We start from the raw sequence: 22,617 nt of genomic DNA, 5'->3' as shown, positions 1-22,617 counted from the left end.
TGCTCCATTCCTTCCAATCAGGAAATTCCAGCCTCACCTGTCTAAGGAGCAGGTGGCTGAGACCATCAGCACTTGTGTCACCAGCTACATGGTTCAGCGTCCAGCCCTGGTGAAGCTGAGAGGGACTGAGGTGGCAGAGAGCTCCGCTATCCGGGCAGAGGTTAGTGAGGCATAGACAAAGCTGCAACTTCCAACTGCATCCTTGGCTGGGAAACTCAGCCACCCCTGTTCTGAGTAGCTGGACCCTGGCCCGATGCAGGGAGCTGTGTGTCCAGCCGAAGCCAGCCCCTTGGTTTATTTTCCAAAGGGTTGGTGACAAGTGGCTATGCAGTTAACTCTGCAGTTGGGTTGGCAGGGAGGACAGCTGTAGAGGTGAGTGTCTGTGAGACTGTACAGAATTACCCTGGCTTCTTGGCACAGGGAGCTAGAATGGATGCATGGACTCGCCTTGCCACAGAAACAGAGATTGGCTGGAGCAGGGATGAACAGCTCAGCACAAGACAAGCCAGCAGGGTGTTGGGGGCAGCTGGGATCCCTCCAGAGGGGAAGGAAGGAGGCCTTCCCTCCAGAGCCCAGCACAGTACATGTGTTGGTTGGGGAGCCCGGGTGGGAAGAAGGATTCTTTGGGAAAGGGCAGCCCATGGTCCAGGTGAGACCCATGTCTATGTGCAGGGGGATCAGTATCACCTGGGTAAAGGGACCCCAAATACCACAGCACCTGGCTCCAGACAGGGGGGATCCACTCGTCCCCCTACCTCATGCACCCCACCTCCCTTGCTATTTACTCCCCTGCTTCTCTCTGCTGCAGTCTCTCCAAGAACTGCCCTGGGAGGGCCTGGATCATGTGCTGCAGACATTCCTGGAACAGCACCTGACCCCCACCACTCTACTGCAGCTGTTTCTGGTATGATAGGGAGGGGCGACGGCGAGGGCCCCATTAGCACTGGCCATCTGGGGATGGGCCGGCTGCTCAGATTCTACCCGAACCACAAGAGGGAAGGCTCCAGTTGATCCCGGGGGGGCTGAGCAGGCCTCCCAGCTGCTGTGAACTAGCCAGTCCCCCAGGGCATACACCCAACCCTGGGATCAAGCAAGACAATCCTAGTCTTGCTCCAGGGGTGTCACTTTGGCCTCCTAAATTTGGGTTGGCACCCCTGTGCCCCTGAAGGAACAGCCCCGCGACCCCACAGGATCAATGGGGAGAATCCTGAAAGCGCTGAGCCCAAGACCCTCAGACCTGTCCCAGCGCCCCCCAGACAGGAGAGGAGCGCTGAGCTCCAGTGTCCGGAAGCGGAGGAGAAGGGGTTAAATGCTCCATGTCCTCTCCCTGCTGGGGTGGGAAGCAGGTTCTGGGGGTTGCCCCGGCATTGCTGCCGCTCACCCGGCTTTCTCCCTGCTCCCCAGCACTTGCAGCCATGGATCTGCTCCCCCCGGGCCCAGGAGAGGAGCCGAGCTGTGAAAGCCAGCGCCCGGCTCCTCATGTTCTATCGATTCAAGGCCATGACCGAGGTGAGCAGCACAGATCCTGCTACCCCCCACAGCATTCACGGGGGAGGAGGGTGTGATACAGACAGAGCTGGGCTCGCCCCAACCCATGCCCTGATTTTCTGTTTGGTGGCCCATTAGGACCTGAAACCCATGGTGGAGCAGGGCTACATGGCCGGGCTGCTGACAAGCCAGGCCTTCGATGCTCAGAAGACCACCCGATACTGGGCATATCAGGCTCTCTACTGGCTCTTCACGCCTTGCACAGGTAAGATGGAGCACAAGCAGTCGCCACTTCTCAGCCTTCACAGCCCCGGCCGTTACCTGGCGAGCAGAGCTGCAGAGAGAACATGGCGCCTTCATTGCAGCCCTGACCAGGGGGGACACAGAGCAGATGTGGGTTGGTACCTACTGGGCCGACCTGGTATCTGCCCTTCACCAGATGCCTGGGATCATCTGGGACCTCCCCTGATCTCACCCCACCCCAACACACCTTCTAGGTGGGCAGTTGGCCCAGGAGCCAGCTGAGAGCTCACCCCAGCTGCGCCCAGAGTCTGGCTCTTTGGCACCTCTGCCCTGGCTTGACGGGAAGGGGGAAGAATCTGGCCTGAGAGCTCTGCCTGAGCGCTGCTGGTTTCTCGTGCAGCCGTCGTGTACAGCAAGACAGGGGCGTTGTTGACTGTGCTGAGCAAGACACAGCAGGATGCCAGCTGCAGAGAGAGCCCTGCCCATGTTGCTATGGTGAGTAAAAGAGACTGTGGCTGGAGAGACAGACACACACATGGGAAAGGGAGGGGTTATTGTCTCCTTCCCTCGATGAGGAGCCGGCAGATGGAAATTCCTGGGTATGGGTTCCAATGCCCACTCACATAGCCCTGGGCACAGGCTGCCAGTGCCTCTGTCCCCGTTCCCTGAAGAGCAAACCCACCTCCCCGGGCCGGGGCTCACTGCTCACACTCGGCCTGTGCCTTTCCCTGCAGCTCATCGCGGAACACCTGCAGTCCCGTGACCTCATGCCCTTCAGCTTCACCCTGCTGGTGGGCCTGCTGGAGAAGGGGGAGTGTGCTGAGCAGCTGGCGGGCGTCATGGAGGCGGTGCTGAGACAGCAGAAATCAGAGCTACAGGGCCAAGTAATGGCTGGGCATTGGCCATCTCGGGCAGCTCCATCTTGCCCCGTGCCTAGAATTCCTGGGGCCTGAGGGAGGATGTGGAGGGGGGACGTCCGTTCTTACCATCATTGATCAATGGGACCCATCCATGCCCTGTCTGCCGGGCGGACTCTAGGCACGGCCCTGTAATCCTTTGCAGGCTTCGATCCCAGGAGTCTGGCTTGCCCAGCTCACTCCTTGGAAAATGTGCCCTATTTCCAGACCCATCCCTCAGCTGGGGGAACAGAGTCTGCAGTGGCATCCCCGGTGTCCACTGACTCTTTGCCCAGTGGACACAGATTGACGTAGGGCATGGAAATGCATCCCAGACGTTTAGATCCCACTCTGGTGCTGAAGCAGCCCAGGTGTGCTGTCACAAGGGGAGGTACAGCCGGGATATCCGGGGGGTGGGGTGTCACTGGGCAGTGGGATTGGGACTGTAGCAATGTGGGTTCACCCCTGCGGCGCCTCCTGCTGGTCTCTGTCGGAAATTAGCTCTGCAGCCATCGGCGCGCCCTCTGCAGGCCCGTGATCCACCTAACCGCTGGCCCTGTGTCCCTCCAAGGGACCCTTAGTGCTACGGAGCTGGATCACAGGTGGAGGTTTCAAGGTACCAAACCCAGAACCCTCCTTGGCTTGGTCACTCACTAGGAGAGTTTATCCACGGCCTCCACCAGGCCATGGGACTGTTGACTTGTTTCTGAGCCTGACCAGCTCCTCCTGGCCCTTGCCTGCCAGCCACCCACAGCAGGAGTAGGGTCTCAGCCCCTGCTTTGCTTCCACAGGTGCAGGATCTCCAAGCCGCTCTTTCCTACACACTGAGCCCACCCCGGGGAGAGCGGCTGAGTGATGGGACAAGAGACATCCTCCACCTACTGGCCAGGCAGCACACCAAGACCGCAGTCAACATCCTCCTGAAGATGCCCTGGCCTTACAAACAGTGAGTGCCGGCCCTGGGGAAAAGATAGAACACCCCCCTCCAGCCTCCGAGCCCCCCTTAATGGGGTCACTCCACAGCACCATGGTTACATGCAGGACAAACCCTCCCCTTGCACACAGGCCCCCAGGGAACAGCCCTGCCCCAGCGTGCGATAACCATTAGCCTCGCTGTCCCTTGAAGGGCTCCCTGTCCCTTGGAGGGCTCCAGAGCTATTCCTAACACAGCTGTCACCCAATGGCTTAGCTGGCTGGAGGCCAGAACAGTCTTGCAGGGCCCCTCATCACAACACAGACCAGGAGAGACCCCATGTGAGCAGGGTCACCCCCTCTGTCAGCATGGCCCCCTGCTCCCGGCAGGTCCTCCCTACAGGCTGAGGCAGGAGAGGGGCCAGCCTAACTACATCGCTCCCCACAGACGCCCCTACACTGAGCATGTCCCGCAGGGGCACCCCCTCCCTCCAGCTGGGAAATGCCCTCTCCCCCCTGAAATCCCAGCCTGGTCCCTTCCCCATCCCCGCACACTTTTAGACACCTCATCCCACCCCTAGAGGCTGGTCTTCTCTGATTCACCAGCCTGCCAGGTTCCCCAGGGCCAGCAGTGCCTTCCCTGCATCCTGCCCAGAGCCGACAAGCACGGAGCCCATTTTACAGCCTTCTCCAAACCCCCCTACCCCAGAGCCATGGCGTGGCCAGAACTGGAGCCTTGTTCCTCCTGAACCCCCTGCCCCCTTCCCCATGGGGAAGGAGCTCCTCCTCTCCTTGCCTGCAGCCCCCATCTCTGCCCCCGAGCTGAGGAGATCCAGCTCAGCACCTAGCACGAGCCCCCCGCAAGGGTGGCCACCTCCTCACACCAGCCCCCACCCCTGAGCCTGGAGTCACTGCTTTCCCCCATGGGGGCTCTAACCCCAGCCCCTCTGGTTCCCATCAGGAGAAGGCAGCAAGGGAGGGAGGGGGCCCCCCAGCTGGGAGAAGTGAGTCTGGCCACGTCCGCCCAGCCCTTGCTGTGACCCAGCGCCCCCTGGCAGCGCCCAGGCAGGAGGGTATGAACCCCTTAGGGCTGGCCAGGGCCTGAAGGGCCTTGAGGTCAGCCACCGGCAGGCTCAACCTGCTGCTTCTGGCCCATCGCCCCTCAGAGGGCGTCATCCCCAGTGTATCCCAGCTGGGCCCGTGTGATGGAGTAGGGACTGTCTGTGTGGGGGATGGGAGAGCCGGGGAGGACTTTAGGTGATGGACAATACCTGAGCCTGTAACCTGAGCTAGGCAGGCGGGAGGGGAGGTCAACACCTTGGCCAGGGAAGCTAGTCAAAGGCAGCAAAGGCAGAGAGCCGGCTGGAGAGGGTTGGGCCAGTTTCGGTTTGGGGCTGGGGGGTGCAGTGCTGGGAATCCCAAGCTGGGAACTAAGCTCCCTGCACCCCCAGAAGGACCAGTTTGCGGGGTCCTGGCTGTATTTCCAAGCTCTGCTGTATCCTGCATTCCTGTTGTCCAATAAACCTTCTGTTTTACTGACTGGCTGAGAGACACTTTGAGTCCCAGGAAGAGGGGTGCAGAGCCGGACTCCCCCACACTCCGTGACAGCCCGTCCTCTGTGTTAATTCCTTACCTGCCTGTCCCCCTGTCCGTCACAGCCACATCAAGGCCATCTGGAGGTTCCTGGGTGCAGACCCCATGCTAACCAGGGAGGTACTCCACATCCTGCTGGACGACAGCCCGGAGAAGGGCTGGGCTAACCCTGGACAGACCCAGGACAGGAGCTGCCCCCAGCCAGCCCGGCTGCCCCCGACGGTAAGTTCCCATCGCTGGCATTCAGCCCCCTTTCCTGGCTCCATTCTGCGCACTGCCACGGTCTTCTGACTGTATCTTTTCCCTTCCAGACCATATACGGCCTGTGGGAGCTGATCGGGGCCTTGGGGCAAGGGGACACCCTGGAGGGATGCGAGGACGACCTGTTCGCCTCTTGCTTCCTTGCCATCGCCTGCCCCCCGGCACAACACCTCTTAGGAGTCCAGCAGGACCGGCCCAGTGACACCAGTCCACGCAGGTAATGTGTGGGGCTGATGGATCCCAGCACTCACGTAGTGTCTGTGCTAGCCCCTAGGAGGGGGAAGCTTCCTGCTTGGACCCTCGTTGTCCAGGGACCCCCAACGCCTTCGGGGGACCGAGGGTTCAGATCAGTCAGGTTTCTTGTGCTGAGGAGCAGGCAGAGCTGCCCCTGGGTACTCAGGGAGCCAGAGAGCTCCTCAGAGTGGGCAGCTCAGCAGGGTGATGAGGGAGCTGAGCCAGGGGGCAGGGGGAGCAGAGCTGGGGAGCAGGGCAGAGCTGGCTGCTGTCTCTATTTACTGTCTGCTTTGAAGGCTTTGGACAGGCCGGGCCTGTCACTGAGCCACTTCATCCCTTTTCTGCAGTGGGCCCTGGGGGGCAGGGCTCAGGACAGCAGGGGGCACTGCCTGTACTTTTCTCCCCAGGGTGAGTATCCTGGGGGGAGGGGCAATTTTCACATCTTTGGAGGAGAGCGAAGGTCACATCTGCAGACACCCCCCCCGCCCCCACAGTTGCGGGGGGAGAACCAAAGGCAGAAGTGGGGCAGCATCTATTCCCACCCTGATCCTTTCAGTGCTGCAGCAAGGGAGTGCTGCAGCCAGGCCCCCACCCCGCCCAGAGAGCAAGCATCCCCGCATCACCATCTCCTGCCTCCTTCTCTTCCCAGCATGGCCGTGCAGGCCCTGGCACGGGTGCTGCGCCTCAGGGGCAGTCAGCCAGCTGTGGAACTAATGGACCAGGAGCAAGGCTGGCAGCTGCTGGAAGAGGCCCAGCCCGAGGGGTTCACTCTCCTTAGCAGGTGAGGACAGAGGCTGGAGGAGTCACGTTCTCGCAGTGGGGCAGAGATGGAAGGGGGTGGCCGGGACCGGGCCGGATTCCAGCATGTGCAGGGCTGTCATGCACACATCAACATGAGCTCTTGTTCTCTCCCAGAGCCATAGTGAGCCACCCAAACCTGGCCCTGAAGAGCATCCCACAGCTTCTCCTTCCCAGCCTGCAGGCCAGCCAGGAGGGTGAACGCATGGCCTGCACTGCCCTGTTCGCAGAGGTGAGCCTGGAGGACCAGGGGGAAGGGTTAACCAGGCCCAGAAGATGATGGAACAGGGGGCCAATAGCTGGTCAGCTAATGAGAAACGGTCCTGGTGGTGTATTGTTTGTAAATTAATCCCTCTGCTGGGGGATCTGTGGTGGGGTTTGGGAGCACCCCACTGGAACCAGAGGGAGCGCTCTGCCCTGCACATATCACTTCCGTTAAGCTCAGCTGAAGCCAGGCCCTCGTGAACAGCAGTCGGTACGGATCTAAGTCACCTCCTGGGCCCTGATCATACTCCCTTGCCCTTGCTCCTGCCGGGCTAGGACCCACTGGCCTCGCCCAGCCCTCTCTGACAGCTCCTTTCCTTCCCTTTAGTTCCTCGGCAGCCCCCTGCTGATGGAAAACGAGCCCAAGGCCATGCGGAAGCAGGTGCTGAAGGCCATGCTGCAGCAGACGCAGGACAGCAACATCCACATTCGTGGCAGAGCCCTGCATGGCCTCAGGAACGCAGTGACCGCGTTCCCGGACAAGGTGGGTCTGGAATGGCAGGATACTAGGCAGAGAAGGCTGGATAGGAAGCTCCTGGTTTCCCTTCTCCTCAGCCTATGGCTCCTATGGAGAAGACTGGGCTGTAGGCTGACTTGACCGGACTGTGGTTACACTCAGGCTGACAGATGGTTACTCACCGAGCGGCATCCAACCCCTTGTCTGCAGGTCAGGAAGAAGCAAGACCAGATTCTGGCGAGCTTTGTCCACGGCGTATGCCAATCCTGCGACCCCTGCGCCATTCTGGACGCGACGGAAGGGCTCTGCTGGATGCTGCGGGACCCCAAGGCGCCTCTGAAGGCGCATGTTGCCATTCCGCTGGCCATGCAGGCGAGAACATTCTTTGAGGATGTAAGTACCAAGCAGGGCAGGCCCCAGGGTGCTATAGGACACCCCACAGGGGGAGATGGTCAGGACCTGACCTCACACGGAGGGGACTCAGTGTCCGAGGCAGGCACATTCCTGCATTTGTGGGGCAGCTCAGCTCCTCTGCCAGGGGAGGCAGGGATAGAACCATTCTTGGGCCCTGGGCCCACAATTGTTCGGCAGCCCTGGGGCCCAGCAGGAAGGAGAGGAGTTTGCAGAGAATTGTCCTGTCGTTTGAACTAGCTGAAACCTCTCCGGGCTCTGCAGCGGCCAGGCTGATTCCCAAAGCATGTGAGGGCCTCAGCCTGTCCCCTCTAACCACCCTGAACCCCCTGTCTGCAGGAGAACAGCAGCCTGAGGCGGGCCTCCATCGAGCTCTTTGGCCAGCTCAGCAAGTTTGTTTCCAAGAGGTCATCCCGCTTCGGGGCTGAGGTGGAGAAGAGCATGGGGACGCTGCTGATCCGCCTACAAGACGGGGACCCCCAGGTGGCCCAGGTGAGTGCAGCTGAGGGCTCATAGGGGCAGGGGTGGCTGCTGGGGGCATTCGAACAACATGGCAAGGGTGGTGCAAACTCCCCCCTCCAAGCCCCAGATCTCTTCAGTGCTGCCCTGTGGCACCCAGGACCCCCCACTAATCCAGCCCTCCCCCACCCCACAGAGCTCTGCCAGCCCTCAGAGTGTAGCTGTGGGGTAGATCTGTGAGGTTTCCTTCTCCTCCTCCATTCCCCACAGGCACCTCCAGCCTCCCTGCCCAGCCAGCCTCTCCGAGGCCGTGGCTCCATTTTACAGCCTGCCCTGTTTAGTGGCCAGGCCCAGGTCTATCTCTGGCCCCTAGCAAGTGACCTAACCCAAGCAGGGCCTCAGGGAAGGGCAGGTCGCTGAGGCCAACTGGGTCTCCACTGCTGCTGCCCTGCCCTCACCTGTGTGCTAGCTCCTGCCTGGGAATGACCAGCCTCCTGCAGCAATCTCCCCTCCGCCGAGTAGCAGCCCCCAGTAGTGCCTGGGATTGAGGGGAGGCCAAGTATGTTGGACACCGGGCAGTGCTGTTAACCACTTAACAGGGACCCCCAGGGAATGGCCCCTTCCCTGCTCCAGGAGTGTCCCTCTCCGGCCCCAGCACTCGGGCCTGGCTCCTCTCAACCCAGCCAAGCTGGAGATGGGGGCTGTGGGGGCCTAGGGAACAACCATCAGGCCAGAGGAGGTTCTGCAAAGAGCTGGCTCCTTGCTGCTCCGGCACAGCGGAGTCTCCCCAAGCCATGCAGAGCCTGCGAGTTGGCAGCCCCTTGCGCTCAGGGAAACTCACCCAGCTCCCTTCTCGCCCTCTCCGGCAGGCGTGCAGGGTGGCATTGCTGCACTGCGCACCCTTCCTGAGCTACCAGCCCCTGCGCACACTCGTGCGGAGCCAGCTGGCCGAGGGAGCGGCCCCCGCCATCCCCACCTTCCTGAGCGAAGCCTGCAGGACCCTGGTGAGTGAGCTCTGGGGCGTGGGCCCTGCAGGACTGGGTGGTGGGAGGACCTAGGCACAGAGCATTTCCCTGCTCCAGGCAGGGCCGACTCTAACTTTTTTGCCGCCCCAAGCAAAAAAAAAAGAGCGCCGCCCCCCCGAAACACCCTCCCCCAAGCGCCACGCCCCCGAAACAAAAACAACAAAAAACCTCTCCCCTACTGAACCAAAACCCCCCAAAAAACCCGCGCGCTCCCCGCCCACCCCAAGAATGGCCACCCCTTACAAGGTGCTGCCCCCCATTGACTCAGCCCTCCCCCGCCCTTGCGGATGGCTCCCCTACAAGTCAGCTCTGTCCCATGGGAGGAGTCAAGGGGGAGAGGGCTCTGGCAGCCAGGGGTTCCTCACCTCCCTAGCAGGCAGCTCCCCTCAGCCTGGGGAGGATGTGTGGCTTGGGACTAACTGGGTTCTTGGCTTCCCAGCTCCAGGACTGCCCAGGGAGGCTGAGCAAGAAGGCTGCCCTGAGAGCAGCAGCTGCCCAACAGCTGATCGGTAAGAAAAGAGCTGGAGCTCTACTTCCTATTATCCCTCCCTGCCCCATGAGCCTGGGGCCCAGTGCCACATGCACACTGCCAACTGGGGGAGGGGCTGGCCGCCTCTGCCTGCACACACACACACCCGCCTCCCCCCACACACCTTCCCACCTCCCTGGGACAAAGCGGGAACCAAGACTCCCTGCAGCCAGATGCGGGAGGGCTCTGTGGCCACAGTGTCTCTCCGTCCTGGCCCTGGACAAGCCCAACACCTGCAGCAGGAGCAGGCCTGAGGGAGAGATCCTCCCTCGCAAAGGTCTCACCCTGGTCCCCATCCCCCCACCCCCGAGGCACTGGCCCCAGCCAGGTCCCCCTGCAGCCTGTACAGGGAGGGCAGAGATTCACAGGAAGCCCCAGCTCTGCCCACCCCAGCTACCACCAGCCATGCTGGCAAAGAGCCACAGCTCTGCCACACTGTGCTTCATGCCAACTCCCAGTGGGGCTTGTGTGCACAACACCTCTCTCCTGGCCTTTGTGGGGCATGAGGCCAAAGGCAAAATGATCCCAATAATCTTGGAGACTGACTCTCCACCCAGCTCCTTCCCCTCCTCTGCCCGGGTGGATTGGGGGCCGGGGACACCTTGAAGGACAGAAATACAAGTGGTGGCTGTCACCCTGCATGCTGTTAAATAACCAGGCCCACCTGCCTCCCTTAGGATACATGATGGAGAATTGAAGCCAGAGAAGAGCAGCAGGCTTGGACCGCCCGCCCTGCTGTAAGTCCCAGCTGAGGGGTAGTGCTGTGCTGGGAGGAGGGGCGGGGGGAAATCAGGGAGGGGTTCTAGGGGCAGGGGGCAGCAGCCACATCGCACGGTGGCTGGGAGCCGGAACCCAGTTGGAGTGACCTGCAGAGTGTAGGAGGAGGGAGAAAACCCTCGGGGCTGGTTCTGGGGTATCCCCTCCCCAGCCATAGTGTGAACCTCCCTGCCCCATGAGGTGTTGCCATCTTGGCCTGGGCAGAAGCCATAGCTGGTCAGCAGGGTCTGGAAGTCAGAAGTGAGTCGTTCTTGGCAGGCAGGGGGCCGTGGCAAGCAGGGAGGGGGTGGACTCCACAAGAGGGAGGGAAACAACCTCCCATGGGAGACCCAGCTGCTGGAGGAGACTTTCCCCCTACTCCCTCACGAGCTGCGGTGCCGCCGGCAGGGACTCTGAGCAGCCCCAGCCAAGGGCGAGGCTGGGGGTTGATCCGAGCCTTATTTGGTGCTAACTCTGCAGAACCCAGCTTGGTATATGCCAGGAAAGCGTGTTGCAGACCCAGCACTAACCATCTTTCCCAAGGATTGCTGCCAGCCCCCTGCAAGTGGCAGCTCCGAGAGCTCCTGCACACACAGAGCAGCTGACCCCCCCCCGCACTCCATCCCAGCCCCAGCTATGCTCATGGGCATTAGTTCTGTCAGAGGCTGACCCTGCCAGCTGCTCACTAGGCAGAACCCAGCCAGGTGCTGAGCAGGTATCCCAGGCCTGGTGCTTAAATACCTGTAGAGGTGGCAGTCAACCCAAGAAGCCTCATTACGTCCCTGTCAGTAAACACCACATCGACACCATCACCACTGAAATAAAGACAGATCAGAACAGACGTGTCTCATTTCGCTTCAGCAAGGTGATCGTCAAGCTGCATCTGCATCCGCAGAGAGAGAGCAAGTTTCTAAAAAGCAAAACGCTATTCTGGCGATCTTAAAAAATTACGACCACCCCACCATCTACAGGAACTATTACAAAGCCCAGGCTGGATACGCCCTTCCTGGATATCACGGGGCTCCCATAACGTACGGGGCTGGTGTGGGTGGAATATTTCGTAGCCTCTTTTGAAAGGCCGTACCGCTTTTGAGGAAGGGGCTAGAGATTATTAAACCCCACGTAAAAACTGCTGCTCAAAACATAGCTAAAGATGTGGTTGGTAGGTCATGTCTGCTGCGCTGTTCTGGAGAAGGTGGGGAATACAGCCTCACAGGAAGGATTGGGGATGATGTACATTAAAAGAAGGAAGAGAAAGAGAAATGCCTCATACCCGCGATGCACAGGTCCCCCAAAACCCTTTTAAAGAAGGGCTTTGACACACAGGGCCGGCAATAAGCGAAAGTCCAAGAGGAAGCCTGGGCGAAAGAGGAGATGGTCTCTGCCTGGTAAAAGAGAGAGATTTTAATGAACATGGCTTTTGTTCGCTGCGGATCTGAAGAGTGCATCAAATCTGAACTAGACTTGTTCCAAACAGCCCCTGCACAGACCAGAATCGAGAAAAGCATCTACACTGAAGTGCCGCCTCTATTGGCCGTTTACGGAGTCTGCCCCCATTGACTTTTTTATAGCAGGGAATGGCATAGATGATATGGATTTAAACAACACACTGCTGTACCTGTGTTGCAAGATTGTAAAGGGAGACGGAACTGAACTCACCAAGGACGCCGCAGTGGGCCTGGTGAATTACCCCGTGGCCTCTATTTTCAGTCAGTTGGATGTCACGCTGGGAGACTGCCTCATAAGCCAAAGCAACAACTGTTACCCTTACAGGGCCTTTCTAGAATCGATGCTCAATTACAGCGATGACATTCTCGCCACGCAATTTTCCGCCAGCCTGTTTTACAAAGACACAGCCGGACAACACCAAGAAATGGAGCTGGATGGAGGGAATCTAGGGCTGGATGAAGCAGCACTTTCAAGCTGCCTCTCCTTCTATGCCCCTGGGCTCCATGGACTGGGTCAAGCAGCACTTTCAAACTGTTACCCTAATGTGTCCTAGATTCAGCACAACCCTATCCCCACTCTCACATCACAATTGTACTGGCAGTAACCTAATGGATGAGCAAACCCCACAGGATTTTGAGCGCCGCAGGGATCTTTAGCTTAGGTAAAAGAAGTGTTGCTGTAGAGTCAGGGGCGGCTCTAGAAATTCCGCCGCTCCAAGCAGGGCGGCGCGTTGCGCCGCTCGCGCCGCCCTTCCCCGGTCCCATGGCCGGGGCAGAAGGGCGTGCGGACGGTCCCGTGGTCCCGCGGCTCTGGTGGAGCATCCGCAGGCATGCCTGTGGGAGCTCCGTCCGAGCCGCGGGACCAGCGCACCCGCCGCAGTCATGCCTGCGGGAGGTCAAGCGGAGCCGCGGGAAGAGGGGACCCTCCGCAGTCATGCCTGCGGCAGGTCCGCTCATCCCGGGGCTCCGGTGGACCTCCCGCAGGCATGACTGCGGAAGGTCCGCCGGAGACAAATGCCGCCCTGCTCCAACAATGCCGCCCCACGCACCTGCTTGGCGAGCTGGGGTCTGGAGCCGGCCCTGTGTAGAGTGAATGGGGGAAGCTAATAACATAAAAGAAAGAGAGAGAAGCAACCAGCTTAACCATACAAGTTATTTATTGAATAATAGAGATCACTACACAAGGAGGGCTAAAGCAACAGAACATACATAATTAAAGGTTAATACCTAAGGTAGAGAGGAAAAGAGAGAGAGAGAGAGAGAGAGAAGGGGATCTCACCGCTCCCTGAAGCTTGAACTGGTCGGGGTTCCCAGGTGATGGTGGTAGTTCAGGGTCCTGAGGGCAGGAGACAGGCAGAGCCCCCAGCACGACCAGTCAGGAGATGGAGTCCCAGTGGAACTGATGCAGAGCTTGGGTCTATGCATCAGAACACTTGCTGGAGGGTGAGTAGGGGTTTTTGTAGAGAAAATACAATGATTCAAGGGAGAACACTAGATTTGTTTCTAGGTAAAGTGATGATTCAAGGGTTTTCTTTAGGCTAGACCAGGGGTAGGCAACCTATGGCACACATGCCAAAGTCAGCACATGAGCTGATTTTCAGTGGCAGTCACACTGCCCAGGTCCTGGCCACTGCTCTGGGGGGCTCTGCATTTTAATTTAATTTTAAATGAAGCTTCTTAAACATTTTAAAACCCTTATTTACTTTACATACAACAATAGTTTAGTTATATATTATAGATTTATAGAAAGAGACCTTCTAAAAACATTAAGATGTATTACTGGCACACAAAACCTTAAATTAGAGTGAATAAATGAAGACAACACACCACTTCTGACAGGTTGCCGACCCCTGGGCTAGACAATAGGAGCTGATCACTCTTGGCTATGGGAGATGTTTTCTTCCAGGGAGCTCACAGTGCAACTAGGCTGCTTCAGTATTTTGGACATCAGTCAAGGATTCCTTACTAGAATTGGTCTGATGACTGCTGAGCTGGGTGTGGGCAGGCATAGGTTCATTAACATCTGGAGCAGAGATTCCCATGATGCAGTGCGTCCCTGCTTTTTGTGGTCCCAGAGTTCAGTGTGGTTCTCTGTTCTCCATTCTGTATGCAAATTGAGATGTCTCCCTGTCCCATCTTTCATGCAGATGGGGCTAAGGGACTTGTCTCTGTTCTTCATTCTGTATGCTAATGGCGATGTCTTAGTCTTGTCACCCTTGTCAGGAGGGGTCTAGGTGTGCCTCCCATCCACCCTTCACTGTTCTCTGCAAGTTTTTTCCTCTGATGGGTTTTGGTTTAAGCAGAGGCCGGTGGAGGAGTGTGTGTGTCTTTCATGAGTCAGGCTGGATACTGCACCGTGGTTCCCCAAGAACACAGAGCTGACTGGTATCAAGTCCCCCCGTTCATGGGGTGCTTGCGCTGAGCGAGTATCCCCATCACAGCCTTACGCCATGGTACCGGCTCTGATCTTCCATCCATTGCAGCTGCCGCATCAGTCGTTGTATCCAATAAATCAGCAGAACCAGACCAATTGCTTGTATAATTTGGAAACCAGTGATCACCACAATGGGGTGAAGCATGAGCTTCAAAAGACCTGTTGCACTGGGGCTCCACCCAAGCAAATCTCCCACCAGGAGTAATGGCCTGTGTTCTTACCTTCATGGCAATGAGACCCATTCCCAGTGAAATGGGGGAAACCTCCTTGTAGAGCTCAGGATCGCCATTTAAATGTTGTACAGTCCATATAGGCACAGTAAACTTAATATCACGACTAACAATGGTGGTTACATTACACAAACAGCAATTAATGTAAGGCACTGTGGGTTGGATCCAATGTCCAGTAATTAACACAATATTACATCTTGTCCTTACACACACACATGCTTTGCCAACATAGACAATAACAGACCCGTCTTCCTGGATAACAGCGAGGAACAGCGAGACTTATCCCCAGGTTACCCATTCTTCCCAACCCTTATGGCTAGTTCCAATCAGGGAGCGCTTAGAGGTTCAATGTGAGAGATATTCATGCCCTCTAAGTGGATTTGAAGCTCCTTCGGAGAAGTCTGAGGTTGAAGAACCAAATGTTCTTGTTGATCGAATTTCAACACACGGGGTCCTGAAACTGGGGCTCTTAAATGTCGGAGGGAAGCAAGGTTTGTAATCAGGGGGTCGAAATTTAAAACTGTTTTTTTGTTATTGGCCCAATTCCACTCTGTACAAACTGGGCTCAGGAAATCCCCCCAAAACAGCAATATGCCCAAATTGCTGGCATGAGCTTGTCACAATGTGTGTGCCCTTTAATGGAACTACCCAGTCTGGGGGACCTTGCTGAATCAAGTCACGTCCAGCTAAAATCCAGTTCAGCGGTTCCCAGTTTCTGAGGAACCGTGTGATATTGTTGCCTGCTGGCGTGATCAGAGACAGCTGCAGTTCACCTCTGGGTAACGGAACGGAAGTGTCTGAGTTCCAATGACAATGATGTCAAGGCTCGTGTACAGGACCTGTGAGGGGGCAGAGAAGAGAGAGAAACTTCCCACACTCCCCCCCCCCCGTATATACTGGGAGAATCAGGGACCAATATTGCAGGGTGAAGGACTTTTCTGGCCTTTTCCTGTCTTAACATCGGGGTAAGCACTGACCAGCCCACTCGATGCATATTTTCCAATGGCTCAAAGCCGTTCCTTCTTGCTGGCCAAGAAGGGTGGCCAACAGGATGGAGAAGACAGTCTTGCGGGTCAGGTGGTTTATCCTTCCAGTCTTTGAGCCGTGAAGAATGAAACCATTTCCGCCAGGATTTTTCATTTTTCCCATTTAGGATTTCTACCTGATAAACACTGGGGCTGGCCCGATTCACAATAGAGCAGCGGCCATCCCAGGTGTGTGTAAAGAGCTGCTTAGCAGTGACAGATGCAGTGTTGGTTTTAGTAGGGATGACTTCCACCCTGGATCTTTCTAAAATAAAGTCAGTGGATTTATACACAGTTGAGAAACTTTGGCAACTAGAAACTGAATCAAATTTCTCAGCACCTACACTGTTGCTTGCTACAGGCAATGATTCATTCTGAGCTAAGTTAGGTAACTCACTTCCACACCCTTCAGTTGCAGCAAACTGCTTGCAAAAGCTAGCATGAGGATTTATTCCTTCAGGGGCATTTTTAGGCAACAATTCATTTTCCCCAGAAATTTTGTCCTTTCCCTTTGTAGTTAGGGGCTGCTCTACAGAAACATCTTACTGGGTTTCACTTGAGTCCGGAACAACTTCTGAGACAACTGACATATCCTTAATCAGCATAAGCCGAGAGGCACATTCTGTCTGCTCCTCAGACAGAAGATTGGAGACAAACTCTCCCCCAACAGATAAACTGCCATTCTTAACAGTCACAAAGTTTGGAATTTCCTCCCCTTTGTTCCCAGACAAACGTTTGGAGATTGGGGTAGCTCCCTCTATAGGCAAGTCATTACGCCCAACAGACACAGGCTTAGGAACACTTCCTTCCTGGGTTTTAGTTGAGGTCAGAACCACATCTGGCACAACTGACAAATCCTCCATCAGCATAAACTGAGAGGTACTTTCTGCCTGCTCCACAGACAGAAGATTGGAGACATTTTCTTCCCCGGCAGTTAAACTGCTTTTCTGACTAGACAAACAGTTTCACCTTCCCTTCTCCTTGTCACAGACCACATGACTGTTCACAGACAAACACTGGGAGATTGGGATGGCTTTTCTAACAGGCAAATCACCACTTCCAAGAGACCAACCATGGGAGACAGTTTCTCCCTCATACCCGTTGAGCTGTTTAGTGGTGGGTCTCCCTTCGGAGATCCTATCCGGTAGCAATTGGGGTAACAGACCTGGGTTCCCCACTGTAGCCCTCACAGTGGGTCTCCTCCATACGTCGCACTGACGTCTTGGGATCAGCTGGGGAGGCGCGTGGGGAACCGGGCTCCCCTACTGATTGTCAATCTCCCAGAGCCTCCACTCAGAAGAGGGGACAGGGATCTGGCTTTGACAGGGAGTGGGTGTGGGGGATGCCCTCCATACTGGGGCAGTGGGTTGTGGGGGAGCTCCCTGCATTAACTCCGTTTTCCACATGACCTGAGACAAAGTATTAATCAGGATGCTGAGGGGCTGGCGATCATATTTTCCCATATCCTCCCCTAAATTCACCAGCTCCTTCCAAATCATGTTGCTAAGGGTCTTCTTGGGTCGGCGCTGCCCAGGGTTGTCAGAGATAGGGGAATTAAGATTGGGAGAGTGCCCGGCAGAGTGAGGACCATTATTTGTAAATGTGATAGCCTTCATGGGCTCTGAGGTAGTCTTTTTGCTGACTTGTCTTTTTAATCCTATTTGTATGCATGTACCATTTTTGTATTCAAAGTTATGAATGTTATGAACATTGGCTGTGTACTGGCTTGATTTCTAAATAACCTTAGTAGAGCATTTGGTCAGTTCCTGGAGAAAGGAATGTTGAAATTAAGTACCCAATCAAGAAACACTTAAAGGACAATGGATCTTGGAATGCTCCAAGCCACATAAGAAGTCTACTTGAGGACATTCAAGGTAGCATGTAAACAATGGATGCTACCTGTACAAACTGTGAGTCATGCATGGACATGTGACTTGCCCAGGTGACTCCAAAACTCCATCTTGGAGCTGGACTTTGCATAGGAGTGAGGAGGGAGTCTCCACCCACAAGAGAAAGTCTATTTAAACCCCTGGACGATCCCTCCATTTTGTCTTCAGCTGACTAAAGAGAGAGCCTCTCCACCCCCCAGGATACTTGAAAGAAACTGGAACAAAGGACAGTGTGCAAGGGGTGTGAATGATTGCTGGACCCAAGCTAAAAGGAGATTAGTCTGTAACAGGGGGCATTCTGCAACTGCTAAGGATCTTTTTACTTATTAATTAACTCAGAGTATGTATTAATACCTGGGGGAGCAAACAACTGTGCATCTCTCTCTGTCGGTGTTATGGAGAGTGAACAAATTTATGAGTTTACCCTGTATAAAGCTTTATACAGGGTAAAACAGATTTATTTGGGTTTGGACTCCATTGGGAGTTGGGCATCTGAGTGTTAAAGACAGGAACGCTTCTGTGAGCTCCTTTCAGGTAAACCTGCAGCTGTGGGGCAAGTAATTCAGACCCTGGGTCTTTGCTGGAGCAGACGGGAGAGTCTGGCTCAGCAAGACAGGGTGCAGGAGTCCTGAGCTGGCAGAGAAAGCAGGGCTAGAAGTAGTCTGGGCACATCAGGTGGCAGCTCCCAGGGGGTTTCTGTGATCCAAACCGTCACACCTATGTAATGCACAGACCCCCTATCGCGCACACACACACACACATACACAAAACCCCAGCAGCTTTATAAACACACCAAACCAAGTTTGCCACCAAATACTTTTTAAAAACCCCACACCTATGTCTTGCGCAGACCCCTCTCTCACACACAAAACCAGCAGCTTTATAAACACACCAAACCAAGTTTGCAACCAAATACTTTTTAATAAACCCACATGCATTTAAAAGGCACATGGTTGTTCTGCTTCCCCCCCACGTTTGTTTGGGCCTTCAGGTTAAAGAACAAGCAAAAACGTTAGTTAGTATTACCCCCAAATCCCTATACAACCTCTGTAATACCTGAAGTGGTTTTTCTGTTTGTTTGTTTGGTTTTTAATTTAACAGTATGAAGCACAAATATAGTGAAAAATGTTTTTTTACCTTGGCCTAGTTGTGAAATGCAGCTTCAAGTTACTGGTTCCATGCTAAACAGATCACACTGCAATAAAGATAGGCACCATTATTTTGTAACACAGCATGGCCAAAGAGTGGCATTATATAATATATATTGTCAGAGTTAAAAACAGGGAACAAAGCTCCTCCTCTTACAGTCCAGCAGCAACTGGAGAGAGTTTCTGTTGAAAAAGACAGTCTCCAAAATACCTGAGGTTTTTATACCGTCCTAACACTTTGTTTCAAACACATTTCAAAATAGTAGTTAGCAGGTTAATTTAATCACCACAGCTCAGAAATAATAGATACTTAAGGACTTTAGGCAGCCCTCCCCTAGCATTCCCTTTTGCAATCTGGGGTGGGGGTGGGTCGGCACAACTGGGCTTTTTTTTCTTTTAGTTAAAATACGTTTCCAAGTGGGGGCCCTTTGCAGATATCAATGAATGTCTTGGGGCTTGTTTTTTTAAAACATGTTTCTTTCATGCTTAAAGTTTGGTGGGAGGGGGGGCGGTTTCTAGAAAGAATGACCCATAGCATTACACCAGCTCCTGGGCCATATTTAAACTGTCCAATAGCATCTGCGAATTCCTGAGGTTTTCTTTCATTTCATATTAATCAGAATTCCCCATCTTCACCCATCCACCCCTTACCGTGGGTGCACACCCATCAAATTTAACCCTATGACAACAAGAGTGAGTAATCACAGTCACCCTGGCTAATTCAGTGGGGGTGTGGTTAAAACCATTCAGTTCAACAGGATAAGTCAGCTCTATTGTACTCAAATACATGTCTGAACCATCCCTGGGGTTTTTTGTTTTGTTCTGGGGTTCTTTTGTTTTTTGTTTTATTGTAAACACATTTTTAGGATTTTTCCCTCCCACAACATACAGTTCAGGTTTTTGCTGTAAATGGTTCTCTTTTACACAAAAACACAAGAGCTACGTTCTCACAAACTATTTATTTTTTATTTAAAAAACATACAGCTCCTTGAAAACAAACTAAGATGCTCATTAAAACTTTTAGCTCACTTAAGGGCCAGAGACCTTCTAACAGAAACACAGATAGTCACAAAGTCCTTTTCAATTTTTTTTTTAATTTACAGCTACCCTCACCATTCTCTAACTTTATCCTTTTAGATTTCTTACAAATAGTCTTTTTCTTAAGCAGGGTTCTGTAACTTTTTGTGCGGACTAGACGGTCAATATAACCCTGTAAGCAGCCATCTTCCAGTTTGGTCATTTTCTTTAAAACATGGTCAGGGTCTCCACTGAATTGCACAGCATTTAACAAGGTCACCCCTTGCGCAAAATGTTCTTGGGTCAGGCACAGACATTGCCGAGCATAACCTATGGCAATAATAGTGTTTGTATCGCCACTGAGCAAAAACAAGGTGGGCCCAGTTCATCTTTGCTGCTTGATGCAATGCTGTCCAGGGCCTCTAGAAAGCTGTTGAGAGATTTTCAGACAAGAAACAAGTTCCCACTGCTTGTTTTTTAGATTCACACAACGCCTGGTTCCTAACCCATTACACCCCATCATCATCCGTCACTTCCTAATCATTCATTTACCTGTGCGACATCTTTTCCGTTCACCTCACCTTCCTCCTCTGGGGGGTGTCTCACAAGCAGTTGGCTTTCGGTTTGGGTTCCGGCGTATCCATCAACAGTGTAAACTCAGTCGCTCCCACCTCCTCCTCGGAACTGTCGCTGATATAGCACTTTCTCCGTGGATGGTCGAAGACTCTCGGGGCTAAAACAAAGTCCGAAGTTCTCATAGGGGTGCTGAAGGAGTCCATGTTTCCACGATTTCTAAAACACACGATCTTGGTAAAAGATGGCCTCTTCTGCCTGACATTGCGACTTATGGGGTGATGGTTCTGTGCTCTGATTGGCAGAGGGCACTGGGAGGAGTTCTTCGAGGAGTCACACCACCCTCTTCTGGGCAGTTCACCCAGTCCCAGAACCTGCCCTATTTTGGTCAAATCTGCTCTTGGGGTGGACCTATGTGTCCAAAACCCATCACAATTGATAGAGGGCGATAGGAGGAGTTCTTAGAGGGGTCACACGAACCACTTCCGGACGGATCACCCCACCCCGGACTTCCTCCTCGTTGGTCAAATCTCCTCTTGGGGGTGGTCCCCAACAGCTGAAACCCAACCTGATTGGTAGAGGGTGGTGGGAGGAGTTCTTAGAGGGGTCACAAGAACCACTTCCGGATGGGTCACCCAGCCCTGAACTCCCCCTGATTGGTTAAATCTCCTCTCGGGGTGGTCCTATGGGGGTGAAACCCATCCTGATTGGTAGAGGACAGTGGGAGGAGCTCTTAGAGGGGTCACATGGGGCAGGACTTCTGGTGATAGGTGGGCAGGGTTTAAGGGGTCAAGGGGTGGGGTTAGGCTTTGACTGACAGTAGCACCTTTATACTACTAAGAGCAGGATGAAGTCCAGCTCGAAGAAGTGGGAGTGGGGGTTACTTTGTAAATTATCAGCTTGGTCTGGGACTGCCTCTGCTGCTCTCTCAAGCCTCGATGGTACCTCTGTAAATAGAAGAGAACCAGTCTGGGACAGATCTCTGTCCAACAGCCTCTGTGAGAAGGCAGAAGATGAACACACAAAAAGATTAGTTTCTCAGCAATGTCCTTGTCATCTTTAATTGCTCACAGGCTTCTGATCTCCATAAAGTGTTTTTAGTGTTTGTCTATGGGTACGTCTTCACTACCCGCCGTATTGGCGGGTAGCAATCGATTTCTCGGGGATCGACGCGATATATCGATCCCCGAACGCGCTCCTGTGAACTCCGGAATGCTACCAACCCGAACGGCGGTAGTGGAGTCGACATGGGGAGCCGCGGACATCGATGCCGCGCCGTGAAGACGGTAGGTAATTCGATATAAGATACTTCGACTTCAGCTACATTATTCACGTAGCTGAAGTTGCGTATCTTAGATCGATTTCCCCCATAGTGTAGACCAGCCCCAAATCCCTTCAGTTACTTGCTCTTCACAAGCCATCTCAGCACTTCTACTTTCCCACTTACATGCCACCTGCTGCAATTTAGGCTTCTGTTTACTCCCCACCCTGCCTCTTTTAAAGAATTTGTTCAGTTCAAATAAACTCTTGCCTCTTGCTATTATTAGTGACTGCCAAAGTTAGACTCAGGACTCACAGTTTGTCAGACCACTCTGTTTTATTAGCACAGCGCTCTGCTAACAACACCCAGATAACGTGAGCACCACGCAAGACACAAACTATCTTATTTATACAGATAAAAGGGTGAGAACTTAACAAGATAACAAAGGAAGCAGAATCAGACAAGTTTACCTGGGCTAGGCATGCATATCTTATTTCCTTACTAACTATTACCGATTGTCTGTTAATGTTTCGCCATTAGCACCATTTTTTATGCCTAATGTTTCTTTTCCTGGCACCTGTATTTCAACATTTCTTATTTCTGCTTAAAGGTACATACAACATTTCTTTAATCCATTCTTATTTTTACAATATAATTCATTTTACTTTCACATGACCTTGCTGGTTAGGAGTTCGCTTCACTACAAAGCCAATGTAAGGAGCTCAAACTCCCCCTCCCTAAGCAAGAGCTGACCCCCGCAGTTTGTCCTCGACAGTGATGGGGGGAGGGGAGAATCAGTTTTAAAAGGGAGCTGGGGAGTTTTCTGACAGCCAAAGTCACATGTTGGGCGAGCCCAGGCCCTGCAGCCGGAGTGAAGGAAATTCTGGCTGCAGCAGCCTTGGTCCTCTCTTGCTCTGCGGATTGGGGCTGTGAGAAGTGACACTGGCTCCGCTTGTGGCCTGCAGTTCAGCCTGAGACTCTACGCCAACCCCCCTGCCCACCCTTCTTGGGCTGACTGCCGCCTCTACAGGTATTTAAGCGCCAGGCCTGGGATACCTGCTCAGCACCTGGCTGGGTTCTGCCTAGTGAGCAGCTGGCAGGGTCAGCCACTGACAGAACTAATGCCCGTGATGCGCGGGAGGGACTGGACTGCACACTCCAGCCCTGGGCTCTGTTTCCTCAGCTCTGGCGCAGCCCTTTGGGGCATGATCAGCTGTTGAAGGCAGGGAGGCTCAGAGCTAGAATTTCATATCCCCATGAGCATAG

At 54.2% G+C, this 22,617-nt stretch overlaps 1 protein-coding gene across 8 annotated transcripts in view; it reads left to right on the top strand.

Moving 5' to 3' along the window:
* Positions 1 to 22,617, top strand: part of LOC120394370 (maestro heat-like repeat-containing protein family member 1) — a 47,159-nt gene that overhangs the window by 19,875 nt on the left and 4,667 nt on the right. For 5 of the 8 annotated variants that reach the window (XM_039518594.1, XM_039518595.1, XM_039518596.1 and 2 more), the window contains 16 exons: positions 22 to 160; positions 809 to 904; positions 1,405 to 1,509; positions 1,627 to 1,753; positions 2,132 to 2,226; positions 2,466 to 2,615; positions 3,419 to 3,573; positions 5,198 to 5,354; positions 5,444 to 5,610; positions 6,277 to 6,408; positions 6,543 to 6,657; positions 7,018 to 7,173; positions 7,357 to 7,539; positions 7,897 to 8,049; positions 8,886 to 9,020; positions 9,481 to 9,550. In XM_039518594.1, the coding sequence (XP_039374528.1) occupies positions 22 to 160; positions 809 to 904; positions 1,405 to 1,509; positions 1,627 to 1,753; positions 2,132 to 2,226; positions 2,466 to 2,615; positions 3,419 to 3,573; positions 5,198 to 5,354; positions 5,444 to 5,610; positions 6,277 to 6,408; positions 6,543 to 6,657; positions 7,018 to 7,173; positions 7,357 to 7,539; positions 7,897 to 8,049; positions 8,886 to 9,020; positions 9,481 to 9,550 (2,135 nt within the window). Of the gene's footprint in view, positions 1 to 21; positions 161 to 808; positions 905 to 1,404; positions 1,510 to 1,626; positions 1,754 to 2,131; positions 2,227 to 2,465; positions 2,616 to 3,418; positions 3,574 to 5,197; positions 5,355 to 5,443; positions 5,611 to 6,276; positions 6,409 to 6,542; positions 6,658 to 7,017; positions 7,174 to 7,356; positions 7,540 to 7,896; positions 8,050 to 8,885; positions 9,021 to 9,480; positions 9,551 to 10,247; positions 10,294 to 22,617 lie in introns of those variants that run through there. The other 3 variants (XM_039518600.1, XM_039518597.1, XM_039518599.1) reach the window with 3 other exon arrangements.

Source organism: Mauremys reevesii, unplaced genomic scaffold, assembly GCF_016161935.1.
Source record: "Mauremys reevesii isolate NIE-2019 unplaced genomic scaffold, ASM1616193v1 Contig52, whole genome shotgun sequence".
Lineage (NCBI taxonomy): Eukaryota > Metazoa > Chordata > Testudines > Geoemydidae > Mauremys > Mauremys reevesii.
This window is presented reverse-complemented; position numbering and strand designations above follow the sequence as displayed.